General features: G+C 41.4%; 1 protein-coding gene across 1 annotated transcript in view; it reads right to left on the reverse strand.

Moving 5' to 3' along the window:
- Positions 1-5,799: 5,799 nt before the first annotated feature.
- Positions 5,800-20,391, reverse strand: part of SVEP1 (sushi, von Willebrand factor type A, EGF and pentraxin domain containing 1) — a 114,757-nt gene continuing 100,165 nt past the window's right edge. The window contains exons 45-50 of the mRNA XM_054287487.1: positions 19,775-19,951; positions 18,292-18,462; positions 13,288-13,383; positions 10,966-11,061; positions 8,298-8,391; positions 5,800-6,705 (exon numbers count right to left, since the gene is read on the reverse strand). Of these exons, the coding sequence (XP_054143462.1) occupies positions 6,675-6,705; positions 8,298-8,391; positions 10,966-11,061; positions 13,288-13,383; positions 18,292-18,462; positions 19,775-19,951 (665 nt within the window). The 3' untranslated portion in view covers positions 5,800-6,674. The remainder of the gene's footprint in view (positions 6,706-8,297; positions 8,392-10,965; positions 11,062-13,287; positions 13,384-18,291; positions 18,463-19,774; positions 19,952-20,391) is intronic.

Consider the following 20,391-nt stretch of genomic DNA (forward strand, 5'->3'; position numbering starts at 1 on the left):
TCTGCCAGTGTTGCTTGTTCCCAAGCATGAAATCCAAAGAAAGTGGGGGTGGGAATAGCCAGGTCATCAGCCTGCCTTCACACTTCCCTCTCTCCCCAGGAGCACATTCTTTTTTAATTTTTTTTTCCTCAGGAAGCACTGACTTGTCATTTCTAATGTTAATTTCACATCATTTGCCTTTATTATGATTAGCCTTCCTTCATGTAATTTATTCTCACAGGCGCTTATAGCACTTCCCTGCAATAAACAAGATTAACTAATGAGTTGTTTATCCCTTACCCTACATTGTTAACCAAGCTATTTAATAAAATCATACCAGACATCTGGCCTAGCAATACCTGACTGGACAGCCACCTCTTTTATCAACTTTCTACATTCAGCTGATGGCAGATATTCAGTGCCAGGCACTTAGAAGCCATCTCAGGAGTGTCTACAGGGCTGACACAATTTTTCATATTTCTTATAATCTTGCACTGACTAAGGGCTGCAGCCCAGAAGAATGCTTAAACATGTTTTTAACTGCATAGGTGCAATTTAGTACCCTTAATGGTTGTACGACATGACCATGTACTTAAGTGCTTTCTAAACTGCAGCTTTCTTGAGGTTTCCATTCTTGTCATACCACAGAGCCTCCCATTTTGCCACCCCTTCTTTTCCAGCATGGAGAAACCTCCCCTCACCTTTGGGAATTCCCCAAATGCCGCATGCTAGGTGAGATGGGTCTGGAGTTGTGTCCAGGTTCTGCCAGGGCACAGCTGTAAGATGATCCCTGTTCAGTGTGACCAGTAACCACTGCAGGGATTTCTGCCCCCATCCTACTTGCCAGGGATGGACTGTGGTCCTTCCTGGGCTCTCATGTCTGTTTCCTGGTGTTACTGCCTAGCTCCACCCTCTCCCTGTCTGGGGCCAGGACAAGGTCCAACTCTGAGGCTTTGGTTTTTGCAGAGTGTTGTGAACCTACCTTTTTCTTGAAGAATTTTCTGCCTCCCCAGCTAAGCCAGGGACGGGCATGCAGCCTGGCTTTGGTGCTCTGTGTGGCTTGGAGGCTATCAGTTGATATCGCCCCCTCCAGAAGCAGCTGAGAGCAGTAATTCCTTAATAACTCCTTTGGCACTGAACAATGTTTGGGACCTGCTTACGGTATCTCATGAGGTATGTACACATGAGGTAGATGGGGTCTCTGCATATTGCTGGACTCCTGTGTCCTGTACACCAGCCTAGGACCCTGCTCATGACCTCACCTATGAAATTGTAGCTTCCTGGACAGAGCTGCACAAGGACAGATGCAGAAATTAGTTGTGATTTCCCCACAACAGTGGAGCAGATGTCAGGGAAAAGGGCAACCCTAGGCTGCTGCAGTGCAGTCAGAGAAGGCAACAGCATCTTCTCCCCAGGTATTGCAAGCTGATGTGGATGTGCCTCTGCTCTGTGCTTTGGTGTCTGCCTGGAAAATGCAGGCACCCCCCCCCCAGCAGCTGCAAGCATAACCTGTAACTGTAAAACTAAAAGCATGGCCAAGGAGTGCAAAAGGAAGGGATGGCAAGGCAAGGCGAGGCAGCAGCAGATGAAGGAGTGCTTAGCTCTGTAGGGCTGCCACTGTGTATTGCCGAGGCTGCCAGTCCTGCCTACACTGGCAATTGCAGAGCTTCATCACTCTTCACACTGTGCCTCCCTCCTAGCCAGTGAGGCCGTTGGTTTCACATCCAATGAATCCTGGTGACTTCTGAGTTAGCTGCAAAAAATCATGCCACTCCCAACAGAGAAGGAAGTACTACAGCCAGACTATTGAAAACAAAGTGGAATAAATGTACCGAGGAAGCAGCTAGGAGGAGATAGGAATGGAAGGCATGACTAAGAGGCAGCTAGGAAAGTCTTGGATTTGTTTGCGGGGTATAGGTGAGCTGGGATTGGTGACTGCTGTGATTGTTCTTTGCCACTTGGTTGCATAACGACAGACTGATTTCCTGAGGCTGCTGGGATACAGCATGGCAAAATTGTCATCCAGGAGAGAAGAGTCTTCAGTCGAGATCCAGGATCAGTCCTCACCGTGCTCTTGGATTGCTATGTGGTGCAGGCCAGCAGCACCACAGTGACAATCTGTCCCTGTCCATTAGCCTCCTTTTCTGGCCTTTGCCATGCATGCAGGCTCTGGGTCCAAACAGAACTGGTGCCAGTCTGGACTCAAGGACATTGTCATAGCTTCAAAGCTTCAGGAGACAGAGAAAGAACTTGAGTTTTCAGGACAATCTGTTCAGCAGATGTTGGTTGCAAATGAAAATTTGAAGGAGGAAGATTTACATTCAGCAAAGATACAAGACTGAAAAGATTAAGGTTAGTGCTGGTCCACTGAGCTAGCAAGGAGGTGTGCAGATGACATCTGCAGAAGGGCTATCATTAGTAAAGATGATAATGATGCTTAAATCTCATCTGTCGTTTTAAAACTGCAGCACCTTGGGGAAGAAGGTGGGGCTCATCTGACCCATACATAAAATGGGAAGATTTGAAGTGACTTTCTTGTGGTGGCACAGTCTGCCACTGACTGGGAGAAACTCAAATGTCCTCTTCATCAGGCCATGCATGATACTTTTAACAGCACAAACAAGTATGTGGTCACGCTGGTCCATCTACAGGAGGGACATCTGGCATGAATGACAAACCTACGCTGAAGAACCTTGTCATTACCTTGTGAAGAGCACCAGCTTTTGTAGTGCTCCAAGCTCAGCAGGGAGAGGTGGCAAGCCTGCAGAGCTTGACATTGGCAGGCAATAGCAACGTGTCAGTCTAGAAAGCAAGGGTAATGGAAGAGCAGCCCTGCTCCTAGGAGAGGAGCTCTCTGTAAATGGGATGGATATGTGAAGAAGTATTCTGCATCATGTGCATGAATGGAAATAACCTTAGAGAAACAGACCAATAATGATACTGTATATTCCACCTGACTTGCCTCTGGGGACTGCAATTCCTGTCTCTTGGTGCTGGTAATGTGTGGTCAGGGTGTGTTCTCCCAGAAAACAATCTGCAGTGCGGTAAAAGCAGCAGGGATCCTTTCTGCAGTGAGGATCCAAACTGCTCTAAGACATTTCAGAGGTGCACAAACTGTTCCTGCTCTGAGATGCAAAAGAGATCTCTGGTCAGACTGTTAAAGTGTAAGGGTGACTCCTCATGTTAACAAGTGCTAGCACACACTAATCCTGTCCAGTGACCCCCCAAGATCTGAGTCAACACAAACATTTCCCAGTGTACTTCCTAGCAGCGAGACATAGGTGTCAGTAGACTCTTTTAAGAGTTTCAGCTTGTTTAATGGTCACAACAAAGGGAACAGGGGCAGGGAAAGAGCCTGTTCTTACCACACGTCTCTTTAAATAAGGCAGTTCTCAGTGTTTCCAGAGCATGCACAAGATCTAAGTCCATGTGCACAGGCATCCCAGCTGTTCCCACTAAGGATTTTTACCCATATTTCAAGTACTGCAAATTTCTATATTTTCATAAGATTCACATTGAATTTCAGGGCTTCATTAACACTATCAGTTACCTCACACCACCTTTCCACCTTTTGAGTTGCAGGCTCAGGGGAAGGTTTCAAACATTGACCACATTTTGCACTTCCAAGTCTCCACTTATGCCTGTGTATCCATACATTGTCAGGTTTACAACAGTATCTCCAAAAACTTCACATTCTAAATCTTTTACCTGTTATGTAATATATGCTATTTGTTTAGAGGAGTCATGTTTGAGTTAAAAAATTCTCTTCCTGTTACAGTGATTCTTTACCTCACTTGTCCAGGAATATGGGCATTTCCATACCTTTAAAAATTCCAGTACTGGTGCAGAATAAAACAAGTAGTATCTCCTTCAGTAGTGAGTGAAGCAGGTTTTAATCTGCCTCTTCACACCAGTGGTAAATTTGGCCTTTACAGGTCTGCCCTAGCAGAGCAAAGGATTTGAAAAATGAGGTGCTAACTGCTTTTTTATCTGCAAATCCAAATCTGGACTAATCCATTACAACCTCTTAAGTTTGCTGGCAATTGTTTTGTCTTTTTGCTTAAGTGGAGGTCTATTTTTGTAGTCTTTGCCATCAGATCCTAAAGATTAATAGCTTAATATAATTGTTGTGAGGGTTTACAAAAAGAATACAATGTTGCCTCTATATAGGTACTAAACAGGGTGCAACTTTATTTACAGTGTAAAGTGCATCACATGGAAGTCGTTTAAAACACACAACAAGCAGTGACATAAATGACAATACAGTACTGGGTAGGGTGGGGAAAATATTCCAGCAAGTATCAAAACATCATCAATAGCACTAATATGACAGCCTCTAGTTTCAGCTATTCTGTCCTAACACCATATCTCCTTAAAAAACATGTTGACTGGGTTGATCCCAGGACTCCATGTACAAGTCACTAGTGTGAAGCTGGGGTGCTAAAAGCTATTCCCCAGCCCTAAACTGTCCAGCAATGTCCTGCCAGATCTAAGCACTCTCCTCACCACTGCTGTTCTGCTCTGGACACGACCAGGACAGAGTCAGAGGACACACCAGAGAAGCACACTGGAAAAGGGACAAAAACATGAGAATGACATATAAATAAAGATCTACTTTTCTCACCTATCCACTTTTTCCCTTGAGAAGTCCTGTGTTGCTCAATGCAGCTTTCCTTCATTTGCTGTTAAGGCAGCAAGGAAGTCAAGGAACAAAGTGACTACAAATGGTGGTGACTGTGTGCTGAAAGGTGGACAGTACTTACTGAACACTAACTTCAGTCAAAGCTGTAAACGTCGATGGCTGTGGAGCTGGGAGACAGAAGATTTTTGCTACATGCTAGCAGAGTTCATTAGAAAAAGAAGGTTGTGGGAGCTAAAACCACAACTCTTCAGCTGGTTGCAGCTCCCACTGGGAAGGAATCTACATTCACATTAATTTGATCCCCTAATGACTCCTATTCTTTACTATCTGTTTTTCTTTTAATGGGCTGAAAGCTCCTAATGGCTGACAACTTTGCTTGTTTCTTTCTTCTCCATTTCTGGTTTTGGGCTAACAGCCATCAGTTATGTGTCAGTATTTACTAGAGCCCTGTTACTGTAACTGTGAGCTTGTTTTGGTGTCCTATCACTTTCCTGTCTCAGGGTTCATGCATAAAAGGAAGGTACATCCATAAAGTGGGGTGGGGCAGTTGTGCAGGCTCTTAATCTGGAGGTAACTAAGCAGGAATAGGAAGCTACAGAAGGTAAAATTTATTTCTCTTTTTCTTTCCCAATGATAACTGCAAATTATACTTTTCTGTTATTATTGGGAAAAATGGAGCTTCTGATCAATGACTCTTGTTCTGACTCTAAGATCTTTTCTCATAGATCAGACTTTTTGCTAACCGATAACAGTTACCAAACATGTGACTTTGAAAGGTGCAATGCATGCGATTTCTGTCTTGTAATTCCACCACTCTACTTAATCATAAATTTTAACATTTCAGTTCATCAGAGAATGACTTAATGGTGGAACTCATGTGTGTCTTCCTCAGACACAGTGGGATCACCAGTCTAAGAATGAGAAATCTGATCATATTTGCTCAGATGTATGCTCTCAGTATTTCTCAGTCAGCTGAGCATTTCTGCCTGTGTGTGTTTAAGAGAGGTCTTTTCCAATTTTTTGAGGATTCTGCATAACAAAACCACAACATTTGTGCAAGCAATAGCAAACTTTCACTCATAAACCTAGCTAGTGCCTTCTCTCTCCATCTCAGGGACAGTCAGATATTGGGACCCATATTGGGACCCAATCCTAAGATATCAAAAACATTCACCTATGAAGAGATGTACCTCATTTATCTAGGAAAGGGATGGTGGTTACAGGCAGGTTGTGAATCCCATGGCAAATGGAAGGTGCGAGTTTCAGAGATCCATCTGCTTCCTACTGCTGGATCCTGGATTATTCAGCTTAGAGCTACACCTGAACAGCCTGTAGGTCTGAAAGCTTCAAAGGCTCCTGTTGGCTAGACTTAATCCATTCTTCTCTGAATGAGATGGTGTTCCCTCATCGCTTTTACTAAGAAATCTCATGTAAAACTCATGCTGATGCCTCCCATTAAGTAACTCTCCAATGAAGTTAATGTCACATAAACTACACTACAGAATCTTCTTCTTATGCTCACCAGAAACTGTGGTTACAACGCAGATCTTATCACATGCAGTTATAATTTTTATCAACTGAAGTTCCAAGACAGGCCCAATGCAGAGTTTAGAGGCTCATTCAGCCTTGTGTAACACACTTTACTGTTGAGTTGCTGGACAGTAGTATGCTTTAACAGCTTCTAAGCAGAGTTGCCATATTCTGTTTAATCATGGCTGGCAGTATAGTACAGTTTAATTAGCTTAATTAACGTAAGAAATGGGAGGGACTTCACCTTAAACAAGCACTTCCTCAGTGGATTGTAGGAATTTTTACATTTGTATGTGTATGACACTTGTGTAGCAGCATATATTTGATAATACTTTTATAAATGAAAAATACAGAGGATTTCTTTAAAAATGGAAAGATGTATCACAAAATAAAATACAAAACAAGGGAGCTGGGGAGGGGTGGGGGAAGGGAAACAATGGATTTGATTTACAATGCATTAGAATCCAAGTCTTGGTGCCTAGGCTGAAGAAAGATATCTGAATGCAGAATTGCTGCTCTGATGTTAAAAGGGATAGAATCCAGCCTTCCGCTTCCTGCATCAAAAACAAAGTAAAATCAGTGGTGTGCTGAACATATCAAATGATCAACACTGAGGCACAAGAGGATGGTGTCTGAAAGCATACCATGGATTAGAATGCCACAGCTCAAAGAGGTGGAGAGAGTGCCATGGGAAATAGAAATATCTGACATTTAATTTAAGTCATGGCTCATCACAGAGTAGTTTGGAACTAGTCTTACTCTGCATGCTGATAAAAACTTTGGGACCTTTCAGCTTCCCCTTATAAATCCACACCTTGTTAACTGCAGCAGGGAATCTCTGCTATCATGTTATTTGCCTGTATTTTTTAGAATTCCTAGGTATCATATCCCATAAAAAGCCACAAGTAACTGAGGCCAAAAGTTAACAAAATGTGAAACAGATCTCAGAGCTCGTTTCTTTCTTCACCCATCCAGTTATGTTTGGGAAATGTCCTCTCAAACACGTCCTCTCTAGAAGGAACAAGCTGCTAGACCCCAATCCTCCAGGGCTAATGACCCACCTTCTGTGCTCTGCTGCACAGAGCTATGGATTTGGACAAAAAAACCCAACAAAAGAAGCCAAGGATAGTCTGGTTTGGGAATAGCCTGAAACTTTTATCATGAGATAAGCTCCACTATTTTTGGCTATTATGCCTGCTGAATTTGGGCTTTTCTACTTCATGTCCTAAATGGATATACTACCAGACTTCAGATGCATACCTTTCTAAAGCTGAAAGATACTGCTTGTTGGCAATACATTTAAGTTGCTTCACAAAGGCACATATAATCACAGCTGACAATTGAACACTATTTGTTTTGGACAATGTGATTTGTCAGTCAAGCATCTCTTCTATAGTTTTAAGATAAACTGTCTATCAGAGGGATAGGAAGAAATGTCTGTCACTCTCTGCCCAGAAAGAAGAACAGAAAAGATTACAATGTCACAGGCTTCATCTGTTTCCTGCAGAAAAATAGTAATATTCATCTGGTTCTTATTTAGCTCTCCAGAATAATGACCACTGTGTTCAGCAAGAGGCTGTGTGAGTTGAGGTATACACATTTTTTTGCTATCATGGCCCTAGAGCTGCCAGGAGATTTGAACTTGGACTTGCCTCAGAGGCACCTTGTTGTACTCTTTAAATGATTACATCACTCAATGCTGGGTGTAAGATGACTTACATAAGCCATAATAAACATTGCATAACCCCAGTTTTAAACATGGACCTAGCTGAGGTGTATACAGCTCAAAATGAACACTAGTAAAGAGTAAGCCACCAAAATTTCCCAAAGAACATTCTGTATTACATGTCAAAACTCCACCTCCATTTACATAATGAAAAAAATCAGTCTAAACATTGTGGGTTTGCCTCTCTGATTACATGTAAAGACAGAATTTTCAGAGTTTGCTACAAGTTTGGCAATCATTTTGCAGAGTACCCTCTAAGGTCTTTACATATTGCCCATGAAACTTGAGGCATCTAAAGGTTACTGATTTACAGAATCTAGAGATGCTCAAAATGTTAAAATTATTTGCTCATTCCTCAGATTTAGAGTTCAGTAGGATGTGATTCAGTCTAGCCCTGGGACAGTGCTCACTGACACTTACCTAGAGCAGTCAGGTCCAGTCCAGGAAGAGGGACAGTAGCACCGGTTTGGTCGTATGCACCTCCCACCATTTAAGCAAGGCAAGTGGCAAACAGCTGCACACAAACACACACAAATTTGCATTAATGAGCACATCCACAACAAGCTGATTTGTTGAGGAATAGTAGCAGGACACTGAAAATCCATCCTGCCTTATTCTTTTAAGAATGGGAAGGGCAGCCTGAGAAGCATACATCTGCTAAGTGTGATTTGACTCCTTCTACTACTTTTGCTGTCGGATGCATTGTATGAGCTGCCTGAAACAACCAGTGGGTAATTTCACATTGCCTTAAAAATTCTGTTGTTCTTTGATTCCAGTTAACACAACAAAGGAATGCAAGCAGAAGTAGGAGCAAGAATTAGAAGAATCATGAAATGAACAGGAATAAACTGTAGATTTTTTTTTTAAAGGTATGTGACAGATTAACACTAGCCAGGACAAACAGACACCAGACATGGGAAAAAAGTATAGAAAGAGACAGCAAAAGCAGAGGAAGCTGAAGGTGAGAAAGCCATGCGCAGATCAATAGCAAGCAAGGAGGAAGACTTCACGGAATGGCACCCGTATGGAGACAAGGAAAGGAAGCAGAGAATGACAGTAAGATCCTGAAAGACACTGGATAGCCCTAAGAGGTGAGACTAGTTGCAACAGGGCATTAGAAAAAACACCCTTGTCTGCCTTACAGGTCACGCTGAGCCTGGCTGAACATGCTTTTTTGTGACAGTCTAACCCAAGGGTATCACGTAACCAAACACAAGTCAAGGTTTCAAGTCTTCCTATCAATTTTGAGATTGAAAGGTAAAGAACCACACAGTTTATAGAACCAATTTAGATATACACTTAATGAGGTCCTTCAAACACAAACATTTATATTGCAGGAAATATGTGAATACTTTAAAGCAGATAATGCCATAGTGAGGACAAAGTCTGGGTAATATTTTTGCAAGGAATATGCATTAGGGAGCACTAATTATTATGGAATGACAGGAAATAGAAATGAGTAGTCACAGTAGGAATGCAAAAAACCTACTCCAGTTCCTCTGGGCCAAACAAGAACAAACAATGGCCAGGAGGCTATTGTGATAGACCATCCATATACAATTAAGTGCACCAAGTGCATAATGTTGACAATTACTTCTGATTTTGGAATGAAGCATATGACCAAAACATCTTTAGCTGTCACTGAAGTATTTCTCTATCACAGCAAAATGTCAATATCAGTAGCTGAAACAACAAATGATTAAAAAACTTCATAAGCAGTGTTTATGATGCAGATGCAGTTGTTCACTATAATTTTCCCTTTAGCTACTGAAAAGCAAGTCAACCCTGTACAGATTTGAATGGCTGGCCAAAAAGCCAAGAAGCCATCTATCCTCCTCAAGCACCTATTATAGCTGCAAAGCTTGTGAAATATGAGAGGAAATGATGCATTATGTGTTAGGTAAGAGTCCCTTCAAAATGCAATAGTTCAGAGTGAAAATGTTCTCTCTGGTATTTCAATTTTCTGCAGAAGGATTTGGTTTGCAGTATATTGCACAGCTTATCCCCCAGATTCACCATTCTTATCAGTTAAACAAATACTATGAACATTCATTAACAGAGGCATGAATTCCTTCCCAGCTCACCCCATCAGCTACTTCAAAGTCTTGCAGGAAGGCAAAACTGGGCTTTCATGTTAAGCTCCTATTGTAAATCAGTTAAGGTACACCTGGACAATAAAAATACTGAAGAAACTGAAATACATGCTTAAAAATAGCTAATATTTGTAAGTGTTTAAGATTTAACAATGATTGAAAGATGTTTCAGTAATCAGTCAGTTGCTGAGTTTTATTGTCTTTTCACGGGGAAAAGTCTTTCAAAATCTGGTGTTTGTTCAGTCTTCATATGAAATCCCATATTCTAAACTCAGATTCAAATATTTTCCATAAGTAGAGCCAACCTCATCACACATAAACAGACTGGTTAGGCCACAAACCTGGACACTAGAATCACTCCCCTCCTACCTCTCACTATTTTTGTGTGCTCCATGACCTTCACCTTTGGTTAGGTGCAAGTAAGAGATCTAGTAAAAAGAAGTGCACATTGAATTTGCTCAAAGAACTTAGATGATACCTAATGTAAGGCACCTCTGTACAATGTATCTATTGAATTCAATCACCCTTAAATCGTTGCTTTGGTGTGCTCTGTCCTGATTCAGTACCCACAAAATCAGTGGGCATCCACCAAACCAGACAGCTATGTGGTGAAAAACCTCTGTAATACCTGCAGCTTGTTTGTGAATTTAATGGTGACCTGCATTTCCTGAAGATGGAAATGAAAATCATGCACCTGGAATTGAGAAAAATAGTTTTATTCTTCTCCTTGGAAACCTTTTCTCCTTTGCACAGCTTTTTGCAGAGACTGTCTGTCCTTTTTGAGAGCAAGCTTTTCTGGTACTTTTAAAGACTCATCAGGGAGGGACTAGTCTGAAGGTAGTTTACAGCTGGGAACAGCAAATCCTCCAGGAATCTTATTGTAGGCCTGGGTTTATCTGAAAAGCTCAGGAGTTTTATGAGTCCCTAGAGAACTGTGCTAGTTATTGCTAGCAGAGTCCCAAAAAGTGATAAAAAAGGCAGGTGAGAAGTTTTACCCATATGGCAGCGTGATCCAGTCCATCCGAGGGGGCAGTCACATTGGTAAGGGGCCACACAGCGACCTCCATTGAGACATGGCAGAATGCATATTGCTAAGGAGAAGAGAACCAGAAAAAATAATTATCTCCCATGAAAGCAAAGAATAGAGTGTGCAAGAGATGAGCTTATGTTTAACTAGAAACTCTACTTCCCCTTGAACTGTTTGCATGGAGTATCAGCAGAGCTGAGCAGGACCTACCCACCAGGCATGAGCAGCTTATACAACTGGCATGACAGACAGATATGACAAAGAGTAGTGGCAAAGAAATGGATAGGCTGGAGCAATTGCTGGAGTCCTTCAGGTGCTTGTAGGCTCTGTGTTCATGGGAAATGAGCCAGGGCTGTTTGTATCTCACATGTAATATCCACAGACATTGGCCACTTCTGTGATGATGCTAACAACACCAGTTCATGCTTTAATCACAAAAAACTGGATAGTTTGTGAATGCTCTGGGCTTGCAGATGTAGCATCCAAAACAAGTTAATCTGTGCCCTGCCCATAGAAAAGCACTTTGTCTAGGCCAGTGAAAACATGCTGAGACAGGTGAAACTATATGCCCCTTGGGAAAGGCAGCTTGGATATAAGGCATTTTGGGTGAAAAAGGCTAGGGCTGGAAACTCTGGGGAAGAAACAAAGCACATACCAATCCGCTGATGACCTCTGGACAGAGCAGCAATCGAGCTACACTGCTCCTAGGAGCAGATGTGCAAAATTCCCATGTGTTCATGCTTTAAGTATCTTCACAAAACTACCATCCCCACTATGCTAAGTGAACAAAGTACTTGAGCGTACCTGCTCTAAGAAGAGCAAAAGTTGAGCTGGGTCTCAAATTTGGACCCTCAAGAGGCATTTCCAGTAGAGTTTAATACTGGGACGGTGGATGGGGGCTGCATAAGACTGGGGTAGGGGTTCCTCTTCTGGTGCACAGCAGACATCAAGCTGCGCAGGTACAGTCAACTTAGTAGATGAGAATGTGCACAATTTTTGTAGGTTTCCATGCATATTCAGAGTCAGAGGCAGTGATTCAGATTTGGGGACAGTGACACCACCCCTGCTGTAGATCTTTGACATGCTAAAACCTTACATCAGGGCCATACTTGTCACAGACATTTTTTCATAAAATCCTCTCTTTTAGGATTTGTCCTTTCTGGAAAGCTGGGGCCCCAGAAGAAAAATGTAAACAATAATTATCTGCTGATGTGGAATGTAACAGGAGCATCTGTGATTGGTCTTCTGTGAGTATTTGGATTTGCTGACCACTCATGGGAGAGTTTGTCCTTGCTTTCTGCTGGACACAGAACTTTGTTATGGATTCTTTCCTATTCTATTCTTAGCTTAGCAAGCCTCTGCAACTCATCTCTCTATTCCTTTTAGTATAGTTATAATGTATTATATATTATATATCAATAAATCCAGCCTTCTGATCATGAACTAAGATTCTCATCCATGTCTCTCACCCTGAAGACCCTCTCAGGTCGCTGTAATACATACTGAATACTAAATACTAAATAAAGGCACCTCCTTTTCTCTCCACATAGGCTATGCCTTACTATATGTACAGTAATAAGGCTCCTCATGCAGCAGCTATGCCAGGCTGAAAGGGTTAAATCTCCCAAATTCCTTGTGCTAAGACCACCATGAAGAGAAACATGGATCAAACTGGCATCCCAATGTCACCCAGGGAATCTGATTTGAGAGTTAGATTTGGCTCTTTTCAGTGACAACAGATCCAGTTCTCTAATAATTTGGAAATTCATGACAGGAAAAACCAGTCTAGAACTTGTGAGGGACAAGTACACAGGTCAGGAGGGACAGCCTGGAAAATGTGACACATTACATTATTTGAACATGAACTGATGAGGTTCATAACCACAGACTGATAAAAATGGAAGCCAAGAAACTAATGTAGCCACCAGCAGAACACTCACGTCTCTTCTGTTCTAACCACTGTTCATTCCCCAAAACTATCAGGTATTGCTATTAGAAACAGACTTTGAAGAACTGAAACAAAGTGTTCTTCAACCACAGTGAAAGAGCACTGAGAAACAAAATCACATCAATTTAAAAAGTGCTTATTTTGCTTTGAAGATGTAAGGGAACAGTTATTTTTCTAGAAACAAGCCAAGTATATACCTTTCTGTTCCCTTACATTTGTCAAGCAGAATATATTAATGATTTTTATGGTTTTATCTCTTATGCCTCTTCTGGTTCACTGCAGTAAATTCATCTGTCTTACCAACAAAACCCTTATGATTACAGTTAGGGATGGCATACATACGCTCTTCGCAGAGACGGCCCATCCAGCCATCGGGACAGGAGCAGGCATTGGGTCGCTCACAGACGCCACCGTTCTGGCACGGGAACCGGCAGACAGCTGGAAACACCGTGATTTCATTACAAACTCTGGACTCTGAATTAGAAGCCTAGTAACTCAGCAGTAACTTGCACAGACCTTTGCAGAGTAAAGCTTAGAGCAGAACAAACAAATGCAGTGAAGTTCAGAAACATTGCCTGGTTTTGATTTCAAGGGCTACATCATCTTCTGGCTCTATGTGTTTGATTAGGTACTGTAAGCAAGAGTGTGGAATCATTAAGATAATCAAAAGACTGTCCACAGAAAGAATGAAAATGTAGGCATATTTATAGTTGAATAAGTTATTTGGATACTGTTTCAAGGCTGACACTATTCTTTATCTGATTTTTCCACTAACTTTTGTAATACAAAATTAAAATACCCATACAATACACCATAAAAACCTATTACCCTCCTCACCCCTTCACCCAGGCCTTCTACATTGACTCTGGAATAGAATCAAGCTTTCTTCTCATCTTGGTATGAAACACCAAGATAATGCCATCTGGCATACACTGTCTAAAGTAAGATTAACTGTGTGATAGAACAGGCAATTTTTACTGCACTATCATCCACCATAATGAGAAGTGACCAAAAAGGGTGCAGCAGTGGCACAGTAAGTGTTCACCTCTGGAACTCAAAGTATGACTACAAACCTCGCCAAGCATTCACACTGACTGGGGCTCCTCGGCTTCTGTTCCTATTAATATGCACCTGATCATGAAAGTGAGGAGTTTGGAGTGCAGTCTGTCATGCTGGGCCAATGTGGTGCCTGGGCTGGACAGACTTTGGACTTCTTTGTCACTTCGATGACACTGTACCATCTCTTGTCATACACATCCAGGGAAACCAGGTCTACTTTAGAAAACCAGGTGAAAGCTATGCACAAACATGTTATATTTAAAGATCATTGGAGGAAGCATGATCTTTCTCATGTTGGTGTACACATCATATGGAGAAAATAAAAAATTGCAGCCTCAAGACAATATGATAGAACAAATAAGTAATAAGATTGACAGTAATCTCAGGAAACTCAATCTGAACTCCTAATTGCATCTGAACTGCTATTGTTGGTTAGTTATTAGGTGTGCAAAATATGCATTTAAGCTTTGAGTGTTTGTTAGCATTCAATACAAACAGTGGATTGGCACACTGAAACACTGTTCAGACCTGAAATCCTCATTGGAAAGAATGCAAATCTTTCCCTCAGAGAGACAAACTTGAGTCACTCCTGTAGCTAAGCCATGCCAAAATGCAAGATACAGCTTGGAGTCTGTTGAAATGAGGCCAAGGCTCTGCCATGTTATTTTTCAGTCTCAAGAGCCTTCCCATCAATTGTCAGCTGATAATGAGAATGGGAAGAGATCTCTGAAAGATTAACATAATTTACAATATTTAACAGTGATTTTGAAAATTTTTATTGTAAAAATATCTATTACTACATAGACAGCTTGTCTCTGGGTGTTGACTAAAGCAGAATAGTGTGCCAAACAGGTTTCTTTTCTGCAATGGAAGAACCATTTAAAGCTTTGTGTGATCTACACCACTTAAACAGTATTCCATGAATGTATAATGGGATGTGAGGTACAATATTCATGTATAAATGATATCCTACATTAAATTCAAAGCCCACGAAATAAGGTCTCTGAAATATTCTTCCTCTCTGTTAATGTAGAAGATGCAGATATTTCATGAGTTACAAAAATTGCTCTGGATGGCAACTCCTTGCTAGTCAGTAATCAGATGTCAGGTAGAGATAGGCTTTTCCTGGGTTTCTGCCCAGGTCCTGGTTGTGAAACTGAATGAGAATGTATTATCCCTAGATGTGCACTTGTTATACACCAATTTAGGCAAGCAAAGACTACTTGTCTGTATCTGTGAGAATTACTCTTATCAACGGACAAGACTAGAAAAATGGACTGGAAGTTAAGCTGAGATCTCTTTTTTATTTTTTTGTCTATTGTAAAAACCACGAATGCAGTCCTGATGTGCTGGGGAGGGAATAGAAAGTATCAAATGTGACTTTAGTTTATGGTAGCAAATCTCACATCCATGGTATCAATCTTTTGACATCCCCTTGTAAATTTATTGACACAGGACACACAAAAGCATTACTCTGCTGCAAGTCAAACATGTCAGAAGGGGAATAATAAATTCTGTTATCTGTTTTCAGCTTTGCAAAATGCTTCCTTGTGGTTGCAAGTGAACAATTTCCCCAGGCCCCAGCTTCCCTCTCATAATGTTCTTATTTGCTGATGGGGTACAAACTTTCTTGTTGACAGCTCCACATGGACCACTCAGAGTCAACAAGATGTGAAGAGGGCAAATGGACAAGAGTTTTAGAGCGCTTCAGAAAGTCAGGTAAGGAGTCAGGTAAGCTGTGCGCATCTGAGCAGCCTAATGAGTCCTGCAGATAATTACTATCAGCAGATCCAGGCTAATACTTCTCACCCCTGAAACTCAGATCAGAATCTGGCCAGCAACCTCTAACCAGTGGTGATTCAGGCAAGTGTGGCTGTGGTGAGAGCTCTTCCAAAGAAGTCTGCTTTTTAATTATAATATTTACATTAACAAACCTGTTCAGCTGGGTCAGAACTTTTCAAGCAGGCTTAGAACATATTAATAATCAACTCACACAGCCATAAACAAGAAATGCAGCATGAGTCATTACAAAGAGTGCTTTCATGTAGTTTCTGATGTAGACCACAAAGGCTTGGGTCCTGTAGGACTTTTGTTAGGAAAATCACTCATATGAATCATAAAGCAGTTTTGAAAGATCACTTTGACATATGTCATGAAAATGCAGGACAGTCCTCTCAGAAACATCTTTAGCTCTTTTAAAGTCCCCTTTTAGAAAAGAGGAGGGAAATTGTTATTCCCCTCTCTTAATACACAGGTTATTCTGCTTTGTTTTCCACCTTCATCATGTCTCCACCTCTTCACTGCATTTTTTGAAATAATTTTTCCTTAATACTTATTCCTCTGAACAGTCCCAATAGATATTGCAGTGTTGCAAACAGAATGTTTGACAGTGCTTTGCAGATCAGCCCTTCTTGGTCCCTGGTGATCTTTCTTAGCAGACAATTGCATCCCTTGGCATAAAGGAGTTCTTTGTAACTAATAAATATTAAATAAGAATAAAAAGTAAATCTGGTGATATTAAAAGGACAATTGAAAAATCCAAAGTGCTACAACTGGAACAGATATTATCCAAATAATTTTGCTATTGAATTCTAGCTTAGGCAAAGTAGCTATTATGCAGAGATCCCTTGAATTCTGTAGCTATCACAGTTTAGAAATACAAACTTTTTAGAAACAGCCTTGTGCTTTGGGAGCGCAAATTTCCAAAAGCACTTTTGGACACATCATGATAACTGAAGTAACTCAGTTGCTTTTCCTTCAAATCTTCTCTACTTGGCTGCGTGATGGGTAATTGTTCATGCCAGTGGCAAGCCATGGTCACAAATCCAAGACAAATCTGTTTCTCAGGAAAAGCTACTCTACTCCTGAAATATTCAGGAGTTGCAAACCCTCTTCTTTGGTTCTGGTTCTCCTCAAAATGCTCTACTGATCCATGATTTTTAGTCAAGACATTGTAACTATCACATACAGGAATTTAGGAGAGTGCCTGCTTTCATAGAGTAGGGTAACTCAACTTATTTAGCTATTAACATTCATAATATTTTACTGTCAGAATTCATATAAAAAACTAACTGATGAGGGGTCCATGATTTGTCAGGCTTAGCACAGTATAGAATCCTCTGTCTCCAAATGGCTTCTAACCTAAACAGAAACTCTCTGAGGAAGGAAGAAATGTTGCTTGTATTTTGATATGGGGAGCTGAGACTTGCAGGAGAGGCTGACCTGACAATTCTGATAATGACTCCAATGCTCCCAGGTGAGCGTCCTTGAACTTTTCTTCTTCTGTGTGAAGAGGAATGGGGCTGGTTGTGACTGGCCACTGCTGTGTTGTAAGGTTTTCTCTTTTCTCAATAAAATACCTAAAGCTCAATTTGTCATGGTCGCTGTTCCACAGTCTGAAATAAGACTTCAGGGTGCAGCTAACTCCCTGCTCCACAGCTGCCCAGCAGCAGAGAGCAAGCCACGCTTCTGACATGGAAATGGCAGATGACAAGATCTCTTCCGCCAAAGCTCTATGACCCTGAACTTTTTTGCTGTGACTCATCCATGGCTTTAAGTTAGTATTTGAATATGCTTATATATGTTTTTTATTGTTGAGCTTATTTTCTCTTCAAGTTTTTGTTCCCCCCATTTTCTGTTCAAAACTTTTTATTTATTTGAATCTTCTAAATGGAAGAGTTAACTCTTGGCTTTAAAAAAGTGAATGTTTTAGCTCAACAGACCAAGAAATAACAAATACCTGCTGATCTGCCAAGTGTAGAAAGCCTGGTATATTGTTAAATCTATGGATTTTCTAGAGGGCTCAGTGTGTATTATTTAGTGAGCTATATCAATCTACCTCTTATTGCAAATTGAATATCAGGAGCTGCCACACTTTAAACATAGTGAGGGACTAAGAACCCATTTGTTCTATTTTGGATTCTGCAGTGTTCAGTTTTTGACTGTGAAAAACTGACTGGCAGTGCTTATCTGAAACAGGTCAGCTTGTCAGGAAGACAACTAGTTCTGTCACTTTCTTGCAAAAGATGTCAGGAGAAAAGATACTAGTTGTGGGATACAACACTGTAGCAAAAGAAACCCTAAGACTAGCTAGGACTAAAGAAAAAATTATGGAAGCCTCCTCTTTAAACTGGAAATAAAGCAATAACATGGAATTAAGTGCCCTGAGTGGAAATATGACTGCACTAAAACTAGCAAAAATTTCACTTTTATTTTTATTGCACCTAAGATGACACTTCTGTGTTTATGGCAAGTTAAGCTTTCATTCTGTTAGTAAAAAATACTTACCTTTGCAGGCAGGTGGTGTTGTCCATGTTCCATTTTCCAAGCAAATACTCCGCAGGGGCCCCTCCAGCATGTACCCACTGTAGCATGAATAGGTGATCATGTCTCCATACTGATAGAAGCTACCACGAATCAGAGCATTCTCTACATGAGCTGGGGGACCACAAGATATCTCTAAACAAAAGAAACCATCCAGATGTTGGTGAGCTGCAGAGCCTACATGACACATATTTTAACCCTGGAGACAATGCTGTTGGGGCGGAGGTGTCACGGACACCTTCCAGATGGTCAATCAGCAATGGAGTCCAAGGATCCAGACAAACTTAAGAAGTGGGCTCATGAGAATCCCATGATGTTCAACAAGGCCAAGTGCAAAGTGCTGCACTCAGGTCAGGGCAATACCAAACGTGAGTACAGACTGGGGGAAGAAGTCACTGAGAGCAGCTCTGAGAAGGGCTTGGGGGTTCTTCATGGTGAGAGGCTGGACATGAACCAACAGCTGCATTTTTGGACAGAGCCCTGAAAGCCACTGGTATCCTGGGCTGCATCAAAAGAAGTGAGACCAGCAGGGTGAGAGAGGGGATTATCTCACTCTATTCTGCCCTTATGAGACCCCATGTGGAGTGCTGCATCCATCTCTGGGGTCCTCAGGACAAGAAAGAATGGGTCCAGAGAAGGGCAGAGGGATGCAGCATCTCTCCTAACCAGACAGGTAAAAAGAGCTGGGATTATTCAGCATGGATCCAGGAGAAGGCTTCAGGGAGACCTCATTGCAGCTTTCCTGTTCCTTAAAGGGTCTTATTAAGAGGAGGTAGTATTTATATGGGAAGATAGAGACAGAACAAGAGGCAATGGTTTTAAACTGAAAGGAGTTTAAAACATTTAGTTTAGATATTAGAAAGAAATTCTTTACCCAGACAGTGATGAGGTGCTGGAACAGGTTGCCCAAGGAAGCTGTGGATACCCCATACCTGTAAGTGTTCAAGGCCAGGCTGGATGGGACCCTGAGCAGCCTGATTTAATGAATGGCATCCCTACCCATAGCAGAGGGGTTGGAAGTAGATGATCTTAAACGCCCTTTCCAACCCAACCCATTCTGTGATCCCATGAGTCTAAACAGTATTGCTTACGAGAAGTCAAAAGGCTTTCCAACATGCTTGCTAAAGGATACTGCCTGCTGTGAGTATCAATAAATAAAAAAAAAAGGCAGCACATCTTTCTGCAACTCTTGTCTCATCACCCATAATCTCATAGAAATCATTCTTAGGGTATTTAGGCTATCCAGCAATCAACCCAGCTCCAGGCTTGCAAAAGGTAAATGAAGAATACATGAATACTGTTGAAACACCAACCCACACAGATGTATTCTGAGTCCTTCTAAAGGAACACCTCTGTTAGAAAGAAAGAAAACATAGCTCTTCTCTAGAGCTTCTTAGAGCCCTCTGGAAAGTACCAATCCCTGTGGAACAGCGTGTCTTGTACTTACTTTCACACTTAGCTGTGGCTGGAGTCCAGGTCTCATCAGCATTGCAGGTGATCACAGACTGCCCTTTCAGCTGGTAGCCTTCCCTGCACCTGATGGATACATTCTGGCCAACATGAAAATCCACCTCTGACAGAAGGGCATTCTCTGGGATTATGAAAGGCACAGGACAAGGGTTTGCTGTTAAAAGTAAGGGTGTGAAGGAAAAGAAGGGAAGAAAAAGAGAGAGAAGGAAGAGAGACCACTTTAGAATAGTTTCTGCAAATTTCAAACCCAAAACACATGAGAAGAAATGGATGCTGAATGGATGTGAACCCAATTTGTAATTTGATTTGAAATGATGAGATTTGGGTCATAAAATAGTAATTAAAAATTTCTAATTCACTGCTGCCTCATGGCTTGCTACCATGTTCTGCTGATGCCATACTAAGGACATACTAAGGATTTAAGTGAGAAATATCCTACTTGTTGCTGTGAAACCATTCTCTCTTGTCCTTCCTGTTTACCATAACCTTCCTATAAAAGAGAACCAGACCTATCCTAATTCATGTTTGGAGGGGCTGGATCAATAAAGAGCAGCAAAAATTCAGATGTTTGATTAGAGACTTACTGTGTCATTC

The sequence above is a fragment of the Melozone crissalis genome, unplaced genomic scaffold, assembly GCF_028551555.1.
Source record: "Melozone crissalis strain CALT ecotype California unplaced genomic scaffold, PUWL_Pcris_2 ptg000005l_1, whole genome shotgun sequence".
Classification (NCBI taxonomy): domain Eukaryota; kingdom Metazoa; phylum Chordata; class Aves; order Passeriformes; family Passerellidae; genus Melozone; species Melozone crissalis.